The sequence below is a fragment of the Sander lucioperca genome, chromosome 6 (genome assembly GCF_008315115.2).
Source record: "Sander lucioperca isolate FBNREF2018 chromosome 6, SLUC_FBN_1.2, whole genome shotgun sequence".
Taxonomy (NCBI): domain Eukaryota; kingdom Metazoa; phylum Chordata; class Actinopteri; order Perciformes; family Percidae; genus Sander; species Sander lucioperca.
In genome coordinates this window covers 24,622,189-24,643,858 of record NC_050178.1, presented here as the reverse complement: position 1 = coordinate 24,643,858, position 21,670 = coordinate 24,622,189, and the positions used below count along the sequence as shown (strand labels likewise).

General features: G+C 43.7%; 1 protein-coding gene across 1 annotated transcript in view; it reads left to right on the top strand.

Annotated features, from left to right (window-relative positions):
• mmp24 (matrix metallopeptidase 24) overlaps positions 1-21,670 on the top strand; it is a 93,152-nt gene that overhangs the window by 33,597 nt on the left and 37,885 nt on the right. Inside the window, exons 2-5 of the mRNA XM_031303604.2 lie at positions 2,363-2,511; positions 3,952-4,068; positions 14,787-14,886; positions 15,195-15,399. Coding sequence (XP_031159464.1) covers positions 2,363-2,511; positions 3,952-4,068; positions 14,787-14,886; positions 15,195-15,399 — 571 coding nt within the window. The remainder of the gene's footprint in view (positions 1-2,362; positions 2,512-3,951; positions 4,069-14,786; positions 14,887-15,194; positions 15,400-21,670) is intronic.

Here is a 21,670-nt window from a genome sequence, read left to right as displayed (position 1 = left end):
AAAAAACACATATAAAGACATAAAGGCAGGGCTGTAGACAAGTCCATCTTTGAACCTGACATTACATCATGCATTGGAAAATGGTGAATACTAAAGTTTATACCATCTGGGGGATTTTTTTTACCTTTTATTTATCCAGGTAAGTCGATTGAGAACAGCTTCTCATTTGCAACGACGACCTGTCACATTCACACAGTTCCACATTCATACCTGGTAGCTGCCCAGTACTACCACAGTCTGATCTGCTGGCCACTGAAGCGGTTGGAGGTTAAGGGCCTTGCTCAAGGGCACCTCAGTGGTGGTAATGAGGGAGGGACAAGCACTGCTCTTTGACTTTCCCCACCCACATTTCATCCTGCCGGTCTGGGGATTGAACCGGCGACCTCCAGGTTGGGATTAACTTGGGTAAATTAATCCCAAGCTCGCTTCTCTAACCGTTAGGCCACCACTGCCCATCTCAATACTTGATTCTGATTGGCTGCAGGGTGTCCATAAAAATGTGTTATAGGACACCCACTAAAGGAGATCCAGTGAAACTGACTGTTTACTGAACAGAACGGAAATGTGAATCTGTACTTTCAACCCGTTCTCATTCTGAACTCGTAAAGTAAGGACATTTGGACAGTGGCTGTCAGCGTCTGATGGGACGAAAAAGGCGTCTTTCAGCGTGTTTGTGTAACGCACCGGGGAGAGCAGCAGTTAGATAGGATTTAGAGAGTAGTATGTAAGGACGAATTTTTGTTTCCGACCCGTTCTTCCCGCGTGTCACAAAACCGTACGCCCACCCACGACCCTTTCCTAAACCCAACCATCCCGTTCTTCCCGCGTGTCACGGAACTGTACGCCCACCCACGACCTTTTCCTTAACAAAAGGGACGCCAATAGTCCCGACCAAGCGCGTTTACTTATAGCGCTAAAGGAGACTTTTAGCATCAATAAGAACGACAAAGGCACCTGACCAAGCGTCCATATTTTACGAGATGGGTGTGAGAACCTGTTGGTTATTTCCAACACTTTTTTGAAAGAGGAAGTTACTTTAGTAAAAGTACATATCGCTGGACTCGACCGAGACCAACTAGAATATTTGGCGAGGCCGAGATAAGTCCGAGACAACAGAAAAACCTTTCTCAAGTACTCCAGTACTACAGCTCTGCATAAAGTACTAAAATGTTTCCTCTACATACACTATACAGAACACAGTTTTACACAATAATACCGGAGCAAACTCTAACAATGTCTATACTACGTGTGCAAATTAAGCCGAGTTATTGCGCACAGAAGAAAGGAGTTTTACTCCTATTGCACTAAGCCGGGGTATGTTTACCTCTCTCTTCCCTCTCCCTTCTCTCCCAGGAGGCTTGTGCAGATCTTATGTCATATTAAAGAGACAGACACGCTGCAAAGTGAAAAATACGACGTAATGAGAATCGTCCGAGGAAACTTGTGGATTCAGCATCGATTTTTGGATCATTGTGAATCAAATTCTCTGCGAAAGGTTAAAGCTCTTTCCTCATCTCTTTTCTCTCCAGTTTCTCTCTTGACATATTCCATAAATCTCTCGGTGTCTCCTTCTCTTTACCACAGCACACAGAGTGTTGTTATCCTCTTTCAGTTTGTCGGCCCACCCTTTTCATTCCCTCCGTTCTCTGGTTCTGCTCGGCCACATTGGAGGAAACCTTTAATGGGAAGAGCTCCATCCGTTGAAGTGTGAAGACTTACTTCCACTGCTTTTGAATTCACTTTTTTTTTGATCAGCAGCCGACATGGTTTTTAAAGTTACCAGCCAATCAGCGACAAGAAGTTCCACTTGCCACGTTTTTTTTTTTTGTTTTTTTTCCCCTAACTAACTTTCCTAGCAAATCCTCCATCATAATAGCAATGCTCCAAGGTCCAAACGCGCCTGGCTTTTAAAGGGAATGGGAGATGATCTCTGATTGGTTTATTGCATGTTACGCCCAAAACACACCTCTGATTAATGAAGACACTAAGTACAACCCTTTAGAACCATGCGCCCGGCACACAGACCCTTTTTTCTGCTGTCAAACTAGCAAAAGTGGATTTGGACACGCCCTAAACGCACCTGCACCAGGTGCTTCACGCCGTGCGCTTAGATTGTTAAAATAGGGCCCGCAGAGTTATTTACTTCATTCATTACCAGCCAAACTGGCTAGTAACTTTACTATGTTGCCTGCCAAAGTTAATTTTTACCCGCGTTTGGCAAGTTGGGCGGATGTCAATGTAAAGCCCTGCTTACTTTGTATTTCAGGCTGCTGTTGATGGACCAGCGTGTTTGTTTGATCATAACTAACCTGCATTCCTGTTGTTTTTACCTCTTCCCTCTCTCTCCCTCTGTGTCTCTCAGACGTGGCTGAAGAACTACGGCTACCTGCTGCCTCACGACGTGCGCACATCGGACCTGCGGCAGGAGAAAGCCATGCAGTCGGCCGTGGCTGCCATGCAGCGCTTCTACGGCATTCCTGTGACGGGAATACTGGACGAGACGACTATAGAGTGAGTCACTTTGGCCGATTTGACATTATGTCATGGTTGTTATGGAACCTTTCGAGACCACAGTTCAGATTAAAGGCCACACAGATTAATTATTACTGATAGAAATGGACTCTAATTGGCCTGACATTTTTAGCCTCAGTGTGCGGCCGCTCCCCGGCTGATCTTGCTGAACTCCAGTTTGTGTTGCCGATGCTGAGACACTAGTGTGTTTGTGTCTGTAATATACAAACCAAATATTAGCCTTTAACTTATTTTAGACCTTATTTTTTTAGTACATATAGCTATGAAAAGTAAAACACTGTAACTCATATGTATTCCAGTATTTATTGCTGTCAGCAGCACATTATCTGCTGCTGTATTAGAGCGTGAAGATCTTCATAGGGAGGAGGTCGGGGGGGATGTTTGGCTCCTAAAACACAGGGCTTTCAAGCCGGGGAGCAGAGTTCATGTCCCGGAAGAAGTTAAGGAGAAAACACAAGACTTTCACCCAGGAAACAGGTGTTCATGTCCTGAAGAAGTTAAGGAGAAAACACAAGACTTTCACCCAGGAAACAGGTGTTCATGTCCTGAAGAAGTTAAGGAGAAAACACAAGACTTTCACCAGGAAACAGGTGTTCATGTCCCGGGAGTACTACTTGAGGGGACAGCTGTTTTGGTGCCTAAACTAAACTGTCGGTGCCACATAATGGTAACTTTTTGTCAGCTAAACTTAACTGTCATGTGACCAGCCGGCGGTTGCTGTAATTCCGCAGGATATCATATGAATTGTTGTGCGCAAGTGTTCGTACGACATCATACGAACCCGTTCATGACACATGAGTTGTTTTTGATATTTTCCTGCTGGGAATTTGATAGGATGCAGCTTTAAGGAGCTTCAGCTTTGGCTTCACATTTCAGACCCACTTTTTCACAGCTAGCTGCTAACCTGAACGTTGATGCGTGCGCAGTACGCCCGTGTTTTCATGCAGATTCGCTCAGTATCAACATTATTTCAGCTCCAGAAAAGTAGGTGTGTAACGACACATCGATCTGGATCGATGTATCGGTTCAAAGATCCACGATCCAATATTATCGATGCAAAGTGAAAACATGGGTCTGTAAGATTCCCCTTTTATATGCTTTTTATTACCAACATTCATTCATTCAAATGCCTGGAAGAGCTCAGTTATACAAATTGACAAATCGTATTTAGTTTCTTTTTTGAGTCGATATAAATGTAACTGTGATAAATTGGCAAATAATATCGTCTCGTATCGATCACAGGTTCCTTGAATTGAAATCGTACCGTTACAGCCATTAAGATATCAACAAATATGGTATCGTTGTCCAAAGAATCGATATAGTATCGTACCGCGGGAAAACTTGTGGTTTACACCCCTACAGAAAAGCAGCTTCCTGTGTACCAAACAGTGAGTTGTTGTTGTTGTTGTTGTTGTCCAGGTGGATGAGGAGACCTCGCTGTGGTGTCCCAGATCATCCTCACACCAGCCGCCGGCAGAGGAACAAACGCTACGCCCTGACGGGACAGAAATGGAGAGACAAAAAGATCTCCTACAGGTATGTGTCTGTCTGTCTATCTATCTATCTATCTATCTATCTATCTATCTATCTATCTATCATCCCGTGCGTGCGTCAATAATTATTTTTTTTTAATTTTTTTAGGGTCAATAAAGAATCAACAACAGCATATTAATATATAATTGTTAAGTGTCAAATGTATGAAAGAAAAAATACTTCTTATGCAACCTCTTTAGTGTGTGTGTGTGTGTTTGTGTGTGTGTCATTCACTGTCCCTCAGGCTGTGGCAAGTTTATATATCGAGCAGCAAGATAAGCCCGGTCTCCTTGTCCCAGGAGAATGTTTAAAAAACCTCTTTGCGTCGGCCGTTCCATTGATTTCCTACGGAGGGCGGGTGGGGGTGGGGGTGGGGGGGGGGGCGTTACCTAGCAATGGAAAATAGCTTCCTTGCCACCCTTGATGACGTTTACCTGCGCTGCGCTTTGCTCTCTGCGCTGTGCTCTGCGCCCTACCTAGCAGTGTGCAGAGAGCAAATTGCTTCTCATGTGTAGGTAGCTTTACTATGAAAGGACATTCAGCTCTTTGAAATCTGGGATTACAGAGTTAAATCTGTTAAAGTAAATGTTCCTTGTGTCATTGGATGCTTTACATTGTGTGAGAGACATCACCTGTCGAACCTGGCGACCGCATGTCTTTGTTTTTTTGGTTGCCATGACTTTCTCTCTCTCTCTCTCTCTCTCTCTCTCTCTCTCTCTCTCTCTCTCTCTCTCTCTGTGTGTTTCTCCCTCCCTCTCTCTCTCAGTCTGATCTCGGCTCGGCCTAATGTGAATTTGCTCGGTCCCACGAGGCCTTGAATGCATCTCATATCCTTGCATTACATCCACCCACTCGTCTCTCCGTCCTCTCTTTCCACGTCTTTATTCTCTTGTCTTCTACCGTCTGTCTCCATACCGAACAGTAAAACATTTCCCTGTAGGATGTGACCATCCAACCTGCAGCTCAGCCATGTAATAAAGTTCTAATGCAGATTAAAGCCGTCCCGCGAGATACTGAACACCTCCCAGCTCCCATTGTTGCTTCTGTCTTTTATCCTCTCTCTCGCTCTCTCTTCCTCTTTTATCTTCCACTTCTCAAATTCAAAACTATGTCAAAGCTTTTGTGTCAAATAGAAACAATACAACATATGTATTTGGACAATTCCTCCATGAAAGTAACTCAAATCTTAAATTAAAAGCATAGTGCCGTCCATGATGCCTCGTTTCCATCTCCTGTGTCTGTCTGCCATCGTTGATTCATCCAGCTGCAGTTTCATACATCATTACAGGGGTTGGTATCTTTTGGGTTTTTTCTGATACCGGTGCTAAAACTATACTTTTAAATCGGTGCCCAAACGGTGCCTGAACCGAAATAAAAGGAGCACAAAACGAAAGTTAGCGACACTAAAGGTAAGTAGGATTCCAAAGATCCAGGACAGAAAATTTTAACATCAACAACTTCTCAGTCCCTCCCCCCTTTCAGCTAAAGCCCAAAATGATCTCCTAAGCCCCTCCCCCCACAAGGGAGAATGAATGCGTGTGCATGAGCAGTGATTGACACGCAGTTAGACGTGTTGTTTATTGCTAAGGCCATATGGTCAAAATTAAGTGATTTGTTTAAAATGTAATACCAATCACTTATTTCACCAGTCAAATGTTGTTAAACAACAAAAAGAACCACTAGATGGCAGAGGTGAACTTTACCACAACTTTGAATGCGCCATGAGCTTACGAGGTGCACTTGAACGCACCATTAAGTCCCGTCTGTGTTACTTTTCCAGCAGTGTCTGCGGTGTCTCAAAGTGCAGCTAGTCTCCTCTGTGTCTTTAGCTGCAGACTGTTGGAATCCTTTCCAGTGAAATGCAGCAACACGTTAGACCTTTTAGCTGTCAGCATTTTAACCACGTTTAATCCAGCTACTAGCTAACGGTAGGCTAACGTCACCTGCTGCCAAATGTAGTGTTAGCTGTAGCGTTGCATGCAGCGATGCTCCTGTTGCCTCTAACGTCTGTTTTTCGGAGCATCAGAGAGCTAACCTGACTCCGCCAAATGGATTTGCTCGGCATATCCATCTGGGAACTTCCCGTTTGAGAACTTTTGGGAAGGGGCGAAAATACTGGTTAGCTGATTGGATAAACCATCTGTCTATCACCACCTATGTTGGTGATAGACGGGCCAAATCAACCAATCAGATCAACGATATATCAAACTCTTGCCGAAACCAGTCAGGAGAAGAGCAAAAACATCTTTTCCTCCGAGAAAAGCCTCCAGTGCCGTTTTTTTGCTCTTCTTTCAACGAAGGAATACTTTCTAATTCAGATAAAACTTGCGCGATAGCTACACTCATCTCATCCGTGGAAGCCGCCATGCTCTTTAGACTGAACAGTCGCTTCTCGTTGCGTCACACCTAAACCCGCCTCAAAACCAACGCTGATTGGTCGGTCGTTTGGCGAACGGCTCCAAATTTTCTCTGTCTCAAGATGCCAGACTGATCTGCGAGTGGAAAACTGGAGCTCGAGAGATCAGGACGGTCTCACGAGGCTATCAAAGAGCAGCGCAGGCATTTAAGTGGAACCGAAATGAGGCACCGAACGCTGCATTGCTACTCGTCTCTGGGAGTGGAAGAAGCATTCAGATCCTTTACTTCATTATTTCCTTCCCCAAAATCTCTAAGGAGACGCTAAATGAATAACATCTCGCCTAAAATGCAAGCAAGGTATCGTGGAGGTAGGAATAGCGTGGATAAAAGATGAACGTGGGAAAAATGATCAGAGTAAGAGGAGAAGGAATGACCAAATATTTCTCTCGTAGGCCTTTGCCACAACGGGAACTTAAAGATCTAATTGAATTCAATTTTACACTTTACAGATAGAGTAGGTCTAGACCACAGTCTATAATTTACAAAGCAGTCCCTCCAGAAAAACGCGATTATGCGATCGCATAATTCAATGCATAATCAGCCAAAGTCCGCATATTTATGCGGGGGCCGCATTTTTTCAAATACGCCGCACTTTCGCCGCATAAATTGCTGATTTCCGCGCAAAATATGCTGGGCTTGCATGATTTCATAATCTCCGCATTTTCGTTGCAAAAAAGTCACATATATCTTAGCAGAAAGTTGAAAAATGTTGCGTTTACTTCACACAAGAGCAGCCATTTTCCCCTGTTGCCATGGGAACGTTATGAAGTGACGTAATTACGCGACGTGAACATCATCGAAAAGCTGCAAACCCCGCAATGAAGCCATGATGAAACCGCAGTTTTTGCAAGTTCCCGCAATTTCATTGCATAAAATTGCATAAATATCCCGCAAATTCCATCGCATTTTTTAAGAAAACAATCAAGGATTTTTGCCCGCAACAATCACAAAAAAACTCCGCATTTTTCCAGTAATTCCAGTAATTCCCACAAGAGCAAGCTAGAGCATTTTATCTGTAACGTAAGAGTACTTCCAGGTACTCTCAGGAGAAAAAGAATTTCAAAAAGCTCATTTGCAACACGGCAAACACAACAATAAATTAAGCTGGGTTTTCCAGCTTCCTCTCTCTTCCTCTCACTTCTCCTTTTTTCCTCCTCACCACCCTGCTCACAGCTTTACAGGTCTAATGTAAATTACAGCGCTCCCACGAGACACTGAAGGCATCCCAGCCCACTCCACAGTGTTACATAAAACCCACACTTTGAGATCTGGTTACCTCTTCCTGTATCTGAGTCTCCTCAGCGCTCCTCTTTGTGTTTTCACCTGCTATCGCCTGTCCCATTCCCGCCGCACGGCTCCGTGTTGTCTTCAGTTCTATGCCACGGTTAAAGTTGCATAACTGTAATCGTTTTTAATTAAATTGTTCCTCTTCCAAGGCGCCAAACCTATCTCCAGAGCCAGCCCCGTCTTTTGTGAAATACACTCCTGTATATATCTCATTTACTGCCTGGATTACATTATTTCTGATTCAAATTCATGTTTACTGGCAAGGTTTTGTTCCAGTGTAGGATGTAGGAACCCATTTTTTATAAATCTGTCGCTTATTTAGACATTTTTCGACATTTTATGACACTTCTTTTTGACGTTTCAACTTAAAATCGTGAATCGAGAGTTGAGTATATTGTTACACATCCCTTTCCTCAAGATTAGACAATTATTTAGAGCTTCGGCGAGTAAAAAAATAATAATTGCCAACTATTTTGAAGTAATTTTTCTTTAAAAAATAGAGGAAAATGCTGTATTCAGCCTCTAAATATGAAGATGTTCTCCTCTTTTCTGTTTTTATATAATATTAAACTGAGTATCTTTTCACATTTAAGAAGCTGGAATCAGAAGTTTTACTTTTGTTTCATAAAAAAAAAGACTTCTAAAAAAAGAAGAGCTGAGGCTGATGGAAATGTCTTAAAGCAGAGAATCAGTCGGGAGGATTTTCCTCTCTGCTCTGAATGCTGGTTTTTGGATCATCTGGAGCAATGCAGAGACACATTTAGAGGAATTTCAGGGCTGCTGGCAACTGTAAATGATCACCCGCTGCTGTTGCGGTTGAGCTGCAGGATTATGTAACTGTGTATCTCTCTTTTGATGCCTCAGGACAGGGAGGTAAATCTTTAAAAACCAGTCCAGGAAGAGACGAGGGAGGAGAAGAAGTGGAGGTGAAGAAAGAAGAATCAGAAAGACAGAAACCGAATCACGAGGCAGATGCTTCACTGCGTCACTTTCTTACAAATTGGCATGCAACCATAATGTGTATTGTTATTACATACAGTGTATAGACAAGCTGTATAACGGGTCTGGAAGTAGTAGTACCGAGAATCTCCCCCCTGCCGAAATTGTTCCACCGCTTCTCTTCAGCGGGCGTAGCCGACAGACTGTGCCCTGGGTAGAGACGACTGTGAGGTCGCGGTCTTTTTAGGGTCTGTTGCAGTGACGTTAAGCCCAGAAAAGGTGGCTGTCAGTCGGGCACAAAGCTCCGCAAGGTAGTGGTCTTTTTAGCGGCTGTTTCAGTGACGTTAAGCCCAGAAAAGGTGGCTGTCAGTCGGGCAAAAAACTCTGCAAAGTCGCGGTCTTTTTGGCGGCTGTTGCAGTGATGTTAAGCCCAGAAAAGGTGGCTGTCAGTCGGGCACAAAGCCCTGCAAAGTCGCGGCCTTTTTAGTGACGTTAAGCCCAGAAAAGGTGGCTGTCAGTCGGCCCAAAAACTCTGCAAGGTCGCGGTCTTTTTGGCGGCTGTTGCAGAGACGTTAAGTCCAGAAAAGGTGGCTGTCAGTCGGGCAAAAAACTCTGCAAGGTTGCGGTCTTTTTGGCGGCTGTTGCAGTGATGTTAAGCCCAGAAAAGGTGGCAGTCAGTCGGGCACAAAGTGTGAGTAAAATGGTCTGTAACGTTACGGCAGCAAAGCCAAAAATGACCTGTGGCCGAAACACACAGATGGTGTACTGTCACACACACACACGCACACACACACGCACACACACACACACACACACTAAGCTCCTGGGTGGAAAGTTGGATTTATAAATAAACTTTATAAAGGGATTTGCATGCAGGCGGTTCTGAAATTTAGTAAAAAAACTTTAACTTGTGTCTGCTGTCAGCAAACAGACACATGCATAGACAGACAGGGTGTGAAATATGATTGAACATCCATCAAATAAATGCGAAAACAGACACTTTCTTTCATTCCCAGTTGGCTACAGAAGAGTTCTTAATTATCTTCTACGAAGAAGAATACAATAAAAGGATGTCAAAACAAGATTGAATTCAATTATTTCTCACAGTTGAGTCGCTTTATGAGACTCACAAAGAGTTGTTTTCAGAGCCGTTCTCACTGCACGATGTTGCAGCAAACCTGTCAGGAAAGTTGAATAAAAAGGCTTAAACTCGCTGAACTCTAAAGAGTCTGCGTGGCTCTTAAAGATTAGCTGAGACGGCACAGTTTTTTGTCCAAAACGCACAGCAGCGGTCCTTAAAGTAGATTCCCTCTGACTCTAAATACGTCTGTATATTTCTATTTCAAGTCACGTTGTATTATTCACACGGCCTTTTAAAGCTATCTTCAAACAACAATCTACCCATGAAGGAAAATAAGGTGCAATCTAAAGGCCCAGACGCACCAAAAGGGATAATTGACGCGCCTCATTTGACATGGCTCATTTGATGCTCTATGGCGCCCTGCAGGCGTCACATTTGACGCGCCAACACCACAGAACCAGCAGTATTTTAGAAAAGGCTGCTATTTAGGCAAAGGCTTTGTGTATTATAGATCCCCTAGTCTATATCCACGACGATCTTCCGCGTACAGAGCTCCGCGAGAGCACGGGCTTTTATAACCGTCCGTTATAACACCGCTGCGCTGTGGAGTAATGTCTGGCAACGCGAGACTAGCGTCAAGCTAACATTGACATGTGTGACGTTGGGTTAAGCGTTCTCAACCTGGCAACTCCCGTGAACTTCGAGTGTGGGGAGGAGGGGGCGGGGGAGACGACTCTCTGCAGCATTTTTAATTTGGACTGCAATAACCATTTTAAACGCTAGCTGTCAGTATTACATATTGGACCTTTAAGTTTTCCTGCCAACAAAGCACATTCGATTGAAACCGAGTTGAAAGAAAGATGGGAAGAAGAAACGGAGAGAGAGAACATATGCATCTTGAAGCTGCTCGGCCTGTTCTCTCTGCAGATACTCTGTAGATGATGTTTGTGTGTGTGTGTTTTTGAACTGATGTAAATGAAAGAATGTCTAAGATTCGTTTCATCTATTTTAAGCCACGCTAGCGGCACGCTGCCTGCCTGTCTGTCTGTCTGCCTGTCTGCCTGCCTGTCTGTCTGTCTGTCTGTCTGTCTGCCTGCCGGTCCAAGATTTTGCAAACTATTACCGTTTAACCCTTAACCGAATAATTTTCCTCTCCTAGACATAAAAGGGACATAACACAATTAAAAACAATATTATTCAAACAAAACAAAAAAAAATCTAACTATTTTTGCATGATAAAAGAAAATTTGGCTGTACAATCTATTTATTAACGGGTGAACTCGGACTCCGTCACCTGCCTGACGGGTAGTGATCGGCTAACGACAGTCGGCTAACCGTCCGAAAAAACGTCTAAATTAGCATCCCTAACTGGATGGATTGCCACAAAGTTTCGTACATGCATTCCCGTTCGTCGTCGGAGATACTCTGACTTTTCCCATCCCGCCACAAATGATGTCGACATTTTATAGGTTTTGACTGGAATATTTCCGCAACTATCGGATGGGTTGCCATGACGTTTGTTTCAGACGTTCATGTTCCCTTCGGGATGAACTAAAGACATTCCCATCAGCCTCAGCTGTGTTTTGTTTTTTAGTGCCAATTAGTAGAGCTGTGAAGATTAATTAGTTGTCGCCTATTAAAAAAATTGATAATCGATTAATCAGTTTGAATTATTTTAATGGAAAAAAGTAAAACGTCTCTGATGTCAGCTTCTTAAATGTGAATATGTTCTAGTTTCTACTCTCCTCTGTAAACTGAATATCTTTGAGTTGTGGACTAAACAAGACATTTGAGGTGTGTGTGTGTGCGTGTGTGTGTGTGTGTGTGTGTGTGTGTGTGTGTGTGTGGAGGTGTGCTACGTAGCAGTTGTCTGATATGAGTAAATGGTGTGGAACGTTACGGCAGCAAAGCCAAAAATGACCTGTGGCCAAAACACACAGATGGTGTACTGTCACACACACACACACACACACACGCACACACACACACACACTCACTCACTAAGCTCCTGGGTGGAAAGTTGGATTTATAAATAAACTTTATAAAGGGATTTGCATGCAGGCGGTTCTGAAATTTAGTAAAAAAACTTTAACTTGTGTCTGCTGTCAGCAAACAGACACATGCATAGACAGACAGGGTGTGAAATATGATTGAACATCCATCAAATAAATGCGAAAACAGACACTTTCTTTCATTCCCAGTTGGCTACAGAAGAGTTCTTAATTATCTTCTACGAAGAAGAATACAATAAAAGGATGTCAAAACAAGATTGAATTCAATTATTTCTCACAGTTGAGTCGCTTTATGAGACTCACAAAGAGTTGTTTTCAGAGCCGTTCTCACTGCACGATGTTGCAGCAAACCTGTCAGGAAAGTTGAATGAAAAGGCTTAAACTCGCTGAACTCTAAAGAGTCTGCGTGGCTCTTAAAGATTAGCTGAGACGGCACAGTTTTTTGTCCAAAACGCACAGCAGCGGTCCTTAAAGTAGATTCCCTCTGACTCTAAATACGTCTGTATATTTCTATTTCAAGTCACGTTGTATTATTCACACGGCCTTTTAAAGCTATCTTCAAACAACAATCTACCCATGAAGGAAAATAAGGTGCAATCTAAAGGCCCAGACGCACCAAAAGGGATAATTGACGCGCCTCATTTGACATGGCTCATTTGATGCTCTATGGCGCCCTGCAGGCGTCACATTTGACGCGCCAACACCACAGAACCAGCAGTATTTTAGAAAAGGCTGCTATTTAGGCAAAGGCTTTGTGTATTATAGATCCCCTAGTCTATATCCACGACGATCTTCTTCCAGGATTGCTCCGGTGCCACCGGAAATTCCGCTGGATGTCCCTCATTTCAGCCGGATGTCCGTCCCCTTCCTCTGTCTCTGTGTTGGCGTTCTAAACTCCGGTGGATTTCTGAGGACTATGGTTAACTGCTCCTCAGATCTCTGCAGGGTAAATCCAGACAGTTAGCTAGACTACTTCACTTGAGTCTTTTCTTTTCATGCCACTTTCTACTTCTACTCCGCCACATTTTCAGAGATTTGGGAAAAAAAAATTGTAAAAAAAAATTTAAAAAAAAAATTAAAAAAAAAAATTAACAAAAGTAACAAGAAAATCTGGAAAAGCGACAAAAAGTTGGAACAAGTGGCCGTCTTTTTTTTTTTTTCCATGCCACTTTCTACTTCTAATGCGCTACATCTCAGGGAGAAATGTGCAAAAATGTCGAAAAAAAGTTTAAAAATTAAAAATTGAAAAAATTACAAAATAAAAGTTGGAAAAATTACAAACAAATTCTGGAAAAGCGACATAAAGTTGACAGTCTTTTAATTATATGCCACTTTCTACATTTACTTCAGTACCAGATGTTGAGGTACTTCTTCTTTTCATGTCACTTTCTACTTCTACTCCGCTACATTTCAGAGAGAAATATTGTACTTTTTACTCCACTACATTCATCTGTTACAGCTTTAGTTACTAGTTACTAGTTACTTTACATGTTAAGATTACTGCACACACACACACACACACACACACACACACACACACACACTCACACACAGACACAGATACACTCACACACACACACAGACACACACACATACACACATACACACACACACACACAGCAACACAGAGACACACACACACACACACACACACACACACACACACACACACACAGACAGACACTATAACAGAGTGTTTTTACAGTGTGGTATTAGTACTTTTACTAAAGTAAAGGATCTGAATACTTCTTCCCCAACCAGAGTATATCTGTTCCCAGCATGACGCGGCGTTCAACTACCCGTGAACTCCAGGACGTGTGATCAACATTTTGCTAGATGGACTTACTCATTCGCATCAGGAGGATGTCGTGCGCTCATGTATAAATATTAAATTATGACAGCTGTGTCTGTAATGATCTGATATTTATTTCCATAATAGATTTTTTGGGTTTGAGACATAAAAAAAGCGCCCCCCCCCCTCCCCGTCGAGAGACAGATTGTGTGAAATCTACTCAGCCACACGCTTTAGTGTCTCATGTGTCTCATCTCGCCGCTGTTTTCTTCATCTCACTCTCTTGTCCCGGCTTCTCTTTCTTTTCTTCTCCGTCTTCTTTCCCCTCTCTGCTTCTGCCAATCCCTCCATCTGTCCTCTAACTCTCCCTCCCCTCTCTCTCTCTCCCCCTCCCATTGCTCTCTCTCTCTCTCTCTCTCTCTCTCTCTCTCTCTCTCTCTCCTTCTGTCTCATTCTCTCCCACCCCTCTCTCTCTCTGTGTCTCTCTCTTCTTCTGTCTCTCTCTCTCCCCCTCTCTCTCTCTCTCTCTCTCTCTCTCTCCCCCTCCCCCCCTCTCTCTCTCTCTCTCTCTCTCCTTCTGTCTCTCTCTCTCTCGCTCTCCTTCTGTCTCTCTCTCTCTCCCCCCTCTCTCTCTCTCTCTCCTTCTGTCTCTCTCTCTCTCTCCCCTCCCCTCTCTCTCTCTCTCTCTCTCTCCTTCTGTCTGTCTGTCTCTCTCTCTCTCTCTCTCTCTCTCTCTGTGTCTCTCTCCCCCCTCTCTCTATCTGTCTCTCGCTCTCTCTCTTTCTCTGTGTCTCTCTCTCTCTCCCCCCCCCCTCTCTCTCTCCCCCCCTCTCTCTCTCTATCTCTCTCTCTCTCTGTCTGTCTGTCTCTCCCCCCCCCCTCTCTCTCTCTCTCTCTCTCAGGTTGTCTGGCACGGTCAGAAAGTGAAGGTTTAAAAGGTGCACCGGTTGTGTCAGTTGATTGATAGACTCATAAAGGTATAGGCAATAATAAAAAATATAATAAAATTATATACAAAAAAATATAGGGAGGACACACACACACACACACACACACACACACACACATATATATATATATATATATATATATATATATATATATATATATATATATATATATATCTCTATCAAACTTTCCTCATATCCTGCAGCCTGTAACTAATCCTTAATGTTTTGTGTTTTCCCCGCAGCATATCGAACTTCACCCCCAAAGTGGGCGAGAAGGACACGCAGAGAGCGATCCGACAAGCCTTCAACGTGTGGCAGACGGTCACTCCGCTCTCCTTCCAGGTCAGACAAAAGTCTCACACATGTCAGCTTTACACATCTGTTATAATGTCCCTGACGTGTCACCATCGGATGTTCCTATGACTGTTCAAGATCACATTAGTCTCGCATTGGCCAGACCGTCCTCCACAGCGCTGCGGAGGAAGGTCTAGCGAGTCCACACGGTTACTTTCGTTCCTCTGCTTACCTTGAAGTAGATAGTAATTAATATAAAACCTCCTGGTATGATTCACAGTATGATTCTGTGTTTCCGTGTATATCGTTTCTCTCTCTCTCGTTGCTCCACTCTGCGCCTCTCGTTTCCCGTTCAGGAGGTGCCGTACTCGGAGATCAAGAACGAGGGTAAGGAGGCCGACATCATGATCTTCTTCGCTTCCGGTTTCCACGGCGACAGCTCTCCGTTCGACGGAGAGGGGGGTTTTCTGGCCCACGCCTACTTCCCCGGCGCCGGCATCGGAGGAGACACACACTTTGACTCTGATGAGCCCTGGACGCTGGGCAACGCCAACCACGACGGTGAGACACTCATTCCTTTATAGGGCTGGGTATCGCCGATGATTTTCTTTTTTTATTTATTAACACGTCATCATAAGATAAGATATACTTTATTGTCCCCGGAGGGAAATTAGTTTTGGACTCTGTCCGTTCCGCAGCTTTACAAAGACAACACAAAATACAGAAAATAAGCATCTCTCAACACATACTCTCATGCAACACAAAACATGCTCTCACATACATTAGACAGGTACCTATATAGTAATGCTCTCATATACATTAGACAGGTACCTATATAGTAATACTCTCATATACATTAGACAGGTACATATATAGTAATGCTCTCATATATATTAGACAGGTACCTATATAGTAAGCACAAAAATGACACAATGCACTGACATAATGGACAACCCAAATAGCCTACGTATTGCACAAATGACATATTGCACAACCCCAAAAGCCTACGTATTGCACAACTAACATATTGCACAATCCCAATAGCCTACGTATTGCACAAATGACATAATGCACAACCCAAATAGCCTACATATTGCACAAATTACACATTTCCACGTAACCTATGCAGTACACAATGACATATTGAACAATCCAACAGTCCATGTATTGCACCACTAACATATTGCATAACCCCCAATAATCTACTTATTGCACGATGACATACTGCACAACCCAGCCAGCCTACACGTTAGTGTTGATAAGATTAATGGACATAGGCACAAATGAGTGTTTATATCGTTTTAGCCTGCATTCATCATCGTATCATTAACACACAGTTTCAGAAGGTACTATGGTTATATGTAGGCTGCGTGAAATGGGGAACCCCAAATAAGCTACTTTAAGCTTTTCGGAGGGGGCCCGATAACAATAAACATACAACAGAGAATATACAGACACTTAAAACTCAATTTCCAATAGACACAACGCAGACAAATGCCACAGTATACAGACAATCCCAGTACAAATACAAGACTTGAAGAATATTCAATAATAATATATTGGAAGCAATTTTTCCTTCAGACTTTTCTTGAAGATGGAGACAGAATGCAACAATTTCAAGGTCCCGATTCTATAATGCGCCCGCGCCGATCTGAGCGCCCATGGGCGTGCTGGTCTTACAGGGAGGTGTGTTCAGGTGCATTCTGGGCGTGCTGGTCATACTGGGAGGTGTGTTCAGGTGCATTCTGGGTGTGCTGGTCATACTGGGAGGTGTGTTCAGGTGCATTCTGGGTGTGCTGGTCATACTGGGAGGTGTGTTCAGGTGCATTCTGGGTGTGCTGGTCATACTGGGAGGTGTGTTCAGGTGCATTCTGGGTGTTTTGCTATCTTGAGGCAGCGGGAAGTGATCGCGCATTGACCAACAAAAACCTGGTCTAAAGTCAACAACGCAGCATTTCATTGTTATTTTAACAGCCCATTACTAAAATGCTCCTAGGCTCGTGCACAGCGCGCACACTATGCTTGTTGCACACACAGGGACACACAGCAGCACACACACACATGCAGAAGATTAAAATAAAAATATTACGGTGCAAATCCACCATCATAATAGCAATGCTCCAAGGTCTAAACGCACCTTGAGCGTCTAAAATCGCCAATGGGAGAGAGTCTATGACATCATCAGGGAGTGTTTCTTTAAAACACCACGGCGTCATTTATTATTTCGACTATGACCTTGAGAGAGTTGCTATTTACACGGACATTTCTTGCATTTTGACTCGAGCTAATGTTGAAATATTGCAGCCAGCGTGAGCATGGTGAATGACAGCAGTGCAATCCCAACTGATTAAATTGTTTGTCATTTAAATATGTTTCAATATATAGCATCTGTAAATGCAGTGCTCCCAATGTGGAGATGTCCTTCTCCCCTATCTTTGAGCACCACACCGTTCAGTCATTAGATGGAAAATAGACGGGGGAAAAAAACACTTCACTTTGTAGTTTTTTCCCCCCCTTCTTCTTCTATCTCCGTTTGACAAATGACTCATGCCAGATTGCCTCCGCTTCAGTAACCAACGTGTTGATGGAGAGAGCGAGGGAGACACAGGGAGAGGGAGGCGACGCAGGGGAGGAGAGGAATCTGGTCTGAGCGATTAGCAGAAAAGAGAATTAGCTTTGACAGGGAAGCTCTAAATGTGTGTGTGTGTGTGTGTGTGTGTGTGTGTGTGTGTGTGTCTTGTGTCGGTACGAACCGTCCCAGGGAACATTCCTCCGGATGCATCCAGGTAGTTTCACTTTAATGTGACGGAGTTTAGAGCAGTGGTTTCCAAACTTTTTCACGTCGAGGACCCCCTAAACCGACACGGATTAGATCCCAGATTTGATAAGATTTTGTCCCCATTTTTTACTTTGAAATGTGTGTGTGTAAGAAACCCATGAACACAACAGTTGTAGAGCTGTGAAGATTAATGACACTTTATCAACTAAACAACTTATCCATTAATTGAAAGAAATAATCCACAATGAAATGTCATTGTGTTAGTCATGGACGAAATCATTCTGTTTCCCCTTTTTAATAAAGTGCTGATTTTGTCAATATACTGTACATTATCATAAAAATATTGGATGTGTGTGTGTGTGTGTGTGTGTGTGTGTGTGTGTGTGTGGGTGTGTCTCTGTGTGTGTGTGTGTGTGTGTGTGTGTGTGTGTGTGTGTGTGTGTGTGTGTGTGTGCGTGTGTGTGCGTGTGTGTGTGTGTGTGTGTGTGTGTGTGTGTGTGTGTGTGTGTGTGTTTGCGGTCATCCAGGTGCTGTCATACACACACCCTCACACATGCCTCTTTATCTTTAAAATCTCTCCGCACACACACATATGTGCACGCACACACACACACACACACACACACACACACACACACACACACAAACACACACACACACAGAGTGAGTAATTGAAAGATTAGGAAGTAGATAGTGAGACAGCAAAGTTCTCAGACGCTCTGAAAACTAATTCACGCTATCAGCTTCAGAAGGACGTCGCGAGGACGAACGGCCTTCATCTTCACCTCGGCTTGCAACCGGTTGTTGTTTTCTTCCCGTCACTGCTGAGGGACGGCGTCTGTGATTAACCTGTTAACACCGGGAGGGGAGGGCCGAAAAACACATCAAACACAGGACCATTTGTCTCCATTTTATATCGGATGAATCTGCAGCACGGATTTACGTCCATCGCCACAGTTCAGTGCTAACGCAGGAAGTGTGGTCAGGGAGGTTGTCTCCCCCCCTCACCCTAACCCAGGTGTTTCAGTGGTCTAATTTTAACAATACAAACTTTCTAATGCCTTGTTTTATAAGTACAGAACCTATTTGTACTACTGTAGAAGTTTGGTATCATTCCGGGCATTATTAGTGGGGTAATTTACGAGATACAAACGTGGATCCATTAGCGCCTGCACTAAGCTAACCAGCTGATAACGCTAACTCGACCAACGTTATAACAAGGGAAAAAAGCTTCTGGGGGTTGTTTGGCTTGAGGTCAATGTGCAAAGCAGCCTAGGGTGAAATTACTCCGAACCATCACTTTAAACATATTCTATTTGACATAAGCTTCCCTTCGCTGTAGAAAGAAAGCATTTTTAAAAGCGTTGGCATTGGATGTGATGCATGTTGCAGGATGGTCCAATACCATTTTTCTTTTCTGGTGATAGGGTTGTGCTTTCACTACAGCATAAATCCCGCTTTATTGGCACCAAACACAGAGTACAGCTGAAGTGGATGGGAATGTCATTTGACTGGAGAGGGAAACATATTCTTGGCAGGTCATTTGTTTTGTGCTTTACCAGAACTTGGCAGTTGAGCCAAAAAGTTAATTTCACGCCGCTTGTACAAAATTATCTCTGGCATGCAACGTCAAAAAATGAAATGAACATTTCGGCGGGGGAACTGCTGCAGTCAAACAAAGCAAACAAAGACTCTGTGGACACATCAAACTGGGATTACTTGAGAGACAGGTTTCATCACAGCGATATCAAACATCATCTTTATCGCAGGCGGGCAGGCGACTGGCAGGGCAGACATGATAGAAGGAGCCGTTATCATCAGTGCAGGGCGTCGAAGCAGACTATAGACTGACAACGAGAGAGATAGAAAGAGAGGGAGAGGGAGAGGGAGAGAGAGAGAGAGAGACCGCCCAATGCGAATTTCCTCAACCATGGAGCCAACATGGAGTTTACGTCTTGTGCTGTAAAATCATCTTTATCTTTGCCTGCGACGTGGAAGACAGATAAAGGCTGGAGGAGGAAGAGAAAGAAAGGGATGTACAGGGACAGAAGTGTGTGTTTGGGTGTGAACCAAAACCACAATCTTTTTTTCTAATTTTAAGTACACCTTTTGTCGGCTAAATGTAACTGCAACGGCCTCTGAAAGGACCTTCACCTCACGGTGCTTTGTACCCGGCTCACAGTCTCCTTTTCTCGGCTAAATTTAACAGTAAAGACGCTAAACTTAACTGTCATGTGACCAGCCGGCGCCTTAGCAACCATAAACACCACTGGCTTTGACCGTGTCATCCTCCCCAGCTGCATCCTCTCTGCCAATTATGGTCACTTCTGGTTCCAAAATACCGAGATGGCGGCGGCCAAAATGCAACCTCCCAACTTCAGAACGGCAGTCCACAAACCGATAGCTGACGTCACTGCTCCTACGTCCATTTATTTTTTCATTCTATGGCGTCAAAATAAGCATATCCTATGGTTAAATACGCAAAAAGTAAGTATCAAATAAATGTAGTGGAGTAAAAAGGACAATATTTCCCTCTGAAATGTAGTGAAGTAGAAGTAAAAGAAATTGGACATACTCAACCATAGTACAAGTATGTCTAAAATGTACTTAAGTACAGTACTAGACTAAATGTACTTAGTTACATTGCACCACAGGTACAGACTGAAGTATTTCAACATCTCCTGAAAGCAGAGGAAACAGAGAGAAAGAATTGACCGTACAGAGGTGGCCTCTAGCTCACCCAGTGAGAGTGTTCGCCCCATGTTGGCTGAGTCCTGCAGCGGTGCGGGTTCGACTTCCACCTGCGGCCCTTTGCTGCGTGTCATCCCCCATCTCTCGCCCCCTTTCATGTCTATCCACTGTCACTACTACTAATAAAGGGAAAAGTCCTAAAAAAAAATCTTAAAAAAAAAAAAAAAAAGAATTGACTGTACATTTGCAAGAGAAACAAAACGTCAGAGTCTGAGCGTCTGTGTAGTTACACGAAGTCTGTGCGTCGACTGCTGGAGTAAAGAGAAAAAGATAATTAGGTTCTGAAATTAGGTTCAAACAGAGTCAAACCAATTACCGAGCCAATGTATTAATTTGAGCTCTGCGTCCCGAGCGTAAGAAGTCATTGAGCGTCTGACAGCAGCTCTTAAGATTATGACAGAGAGCCTGATGCTTTTAATAAACCTCACAGGAATACATGACATTCGGGATAACAGCCCTCTATTCTCTTTCTTGCTGTTTTGATCAGTTGTAATAAGAAGTATGAATGGTAGGAGTAGTTGCAGTGTTTCCCCGACCACTGATTTGATTGAAGATGATCAATCACCCCAAAGACTGATCATTAGCAGACCCAAAACAGAATGTGTGGATTTTTTCACAATTTTTAATTTTTTTTTTTTTTACAATTTTCAGTGATGTTCCAGAATGAAAATCTGTAGTCTCAGCGGACTGTTTTTCTGCTTGAAGTGGAGTTAACATTCTGAGTTTTCGGAAATTGTCCGTAGATTCCCTGTGGCTCTGATCACTAGATCTGAGGTTACATTTACATTGCTACTTTTTGGTTTTAAAAAACAAATATCTTTTGCTATGTTCCCCTCTCTCATTCCCCCTGCTCTGGTGTTTCCCCCTCTCATTCCCCCTGCTCTGGCGTTTCCCCCTCTCATTCCCCTTGGTCTGGTGTTCCCCCCTTTCATTCCCCCTGCTCTGGCATTTCCCCCTCTCATTCCCCCTGCTCTGGGGTTTCCCCCTCTCATTCCCCCTGCTCTGGGGTTTCCCCCTCTTATTCCCCCTGCTCTGGTGTTCCCCCCTCTCATTCCCCCTGCTCTGGTGTTTCCCCCTCTCATTCCCCCTGCTCTGGTGTTTCCCCCTCTCATTCCCCCTGCTCTGGCGTTTCCGAGCCCCTAAACCGGAGACATTTGGAAACGTTTTGGTTTGGAATCTGTTGCAGTCTCAATGGCCGCAAACTCCTCCTGATTGGGTCTTATCAGTCACGACTTCTCGTTCTCTGAGACTTAAAGCTACTAACGTTACCATGGCTACTACCAGCAGCAGGCAGAGTCTACA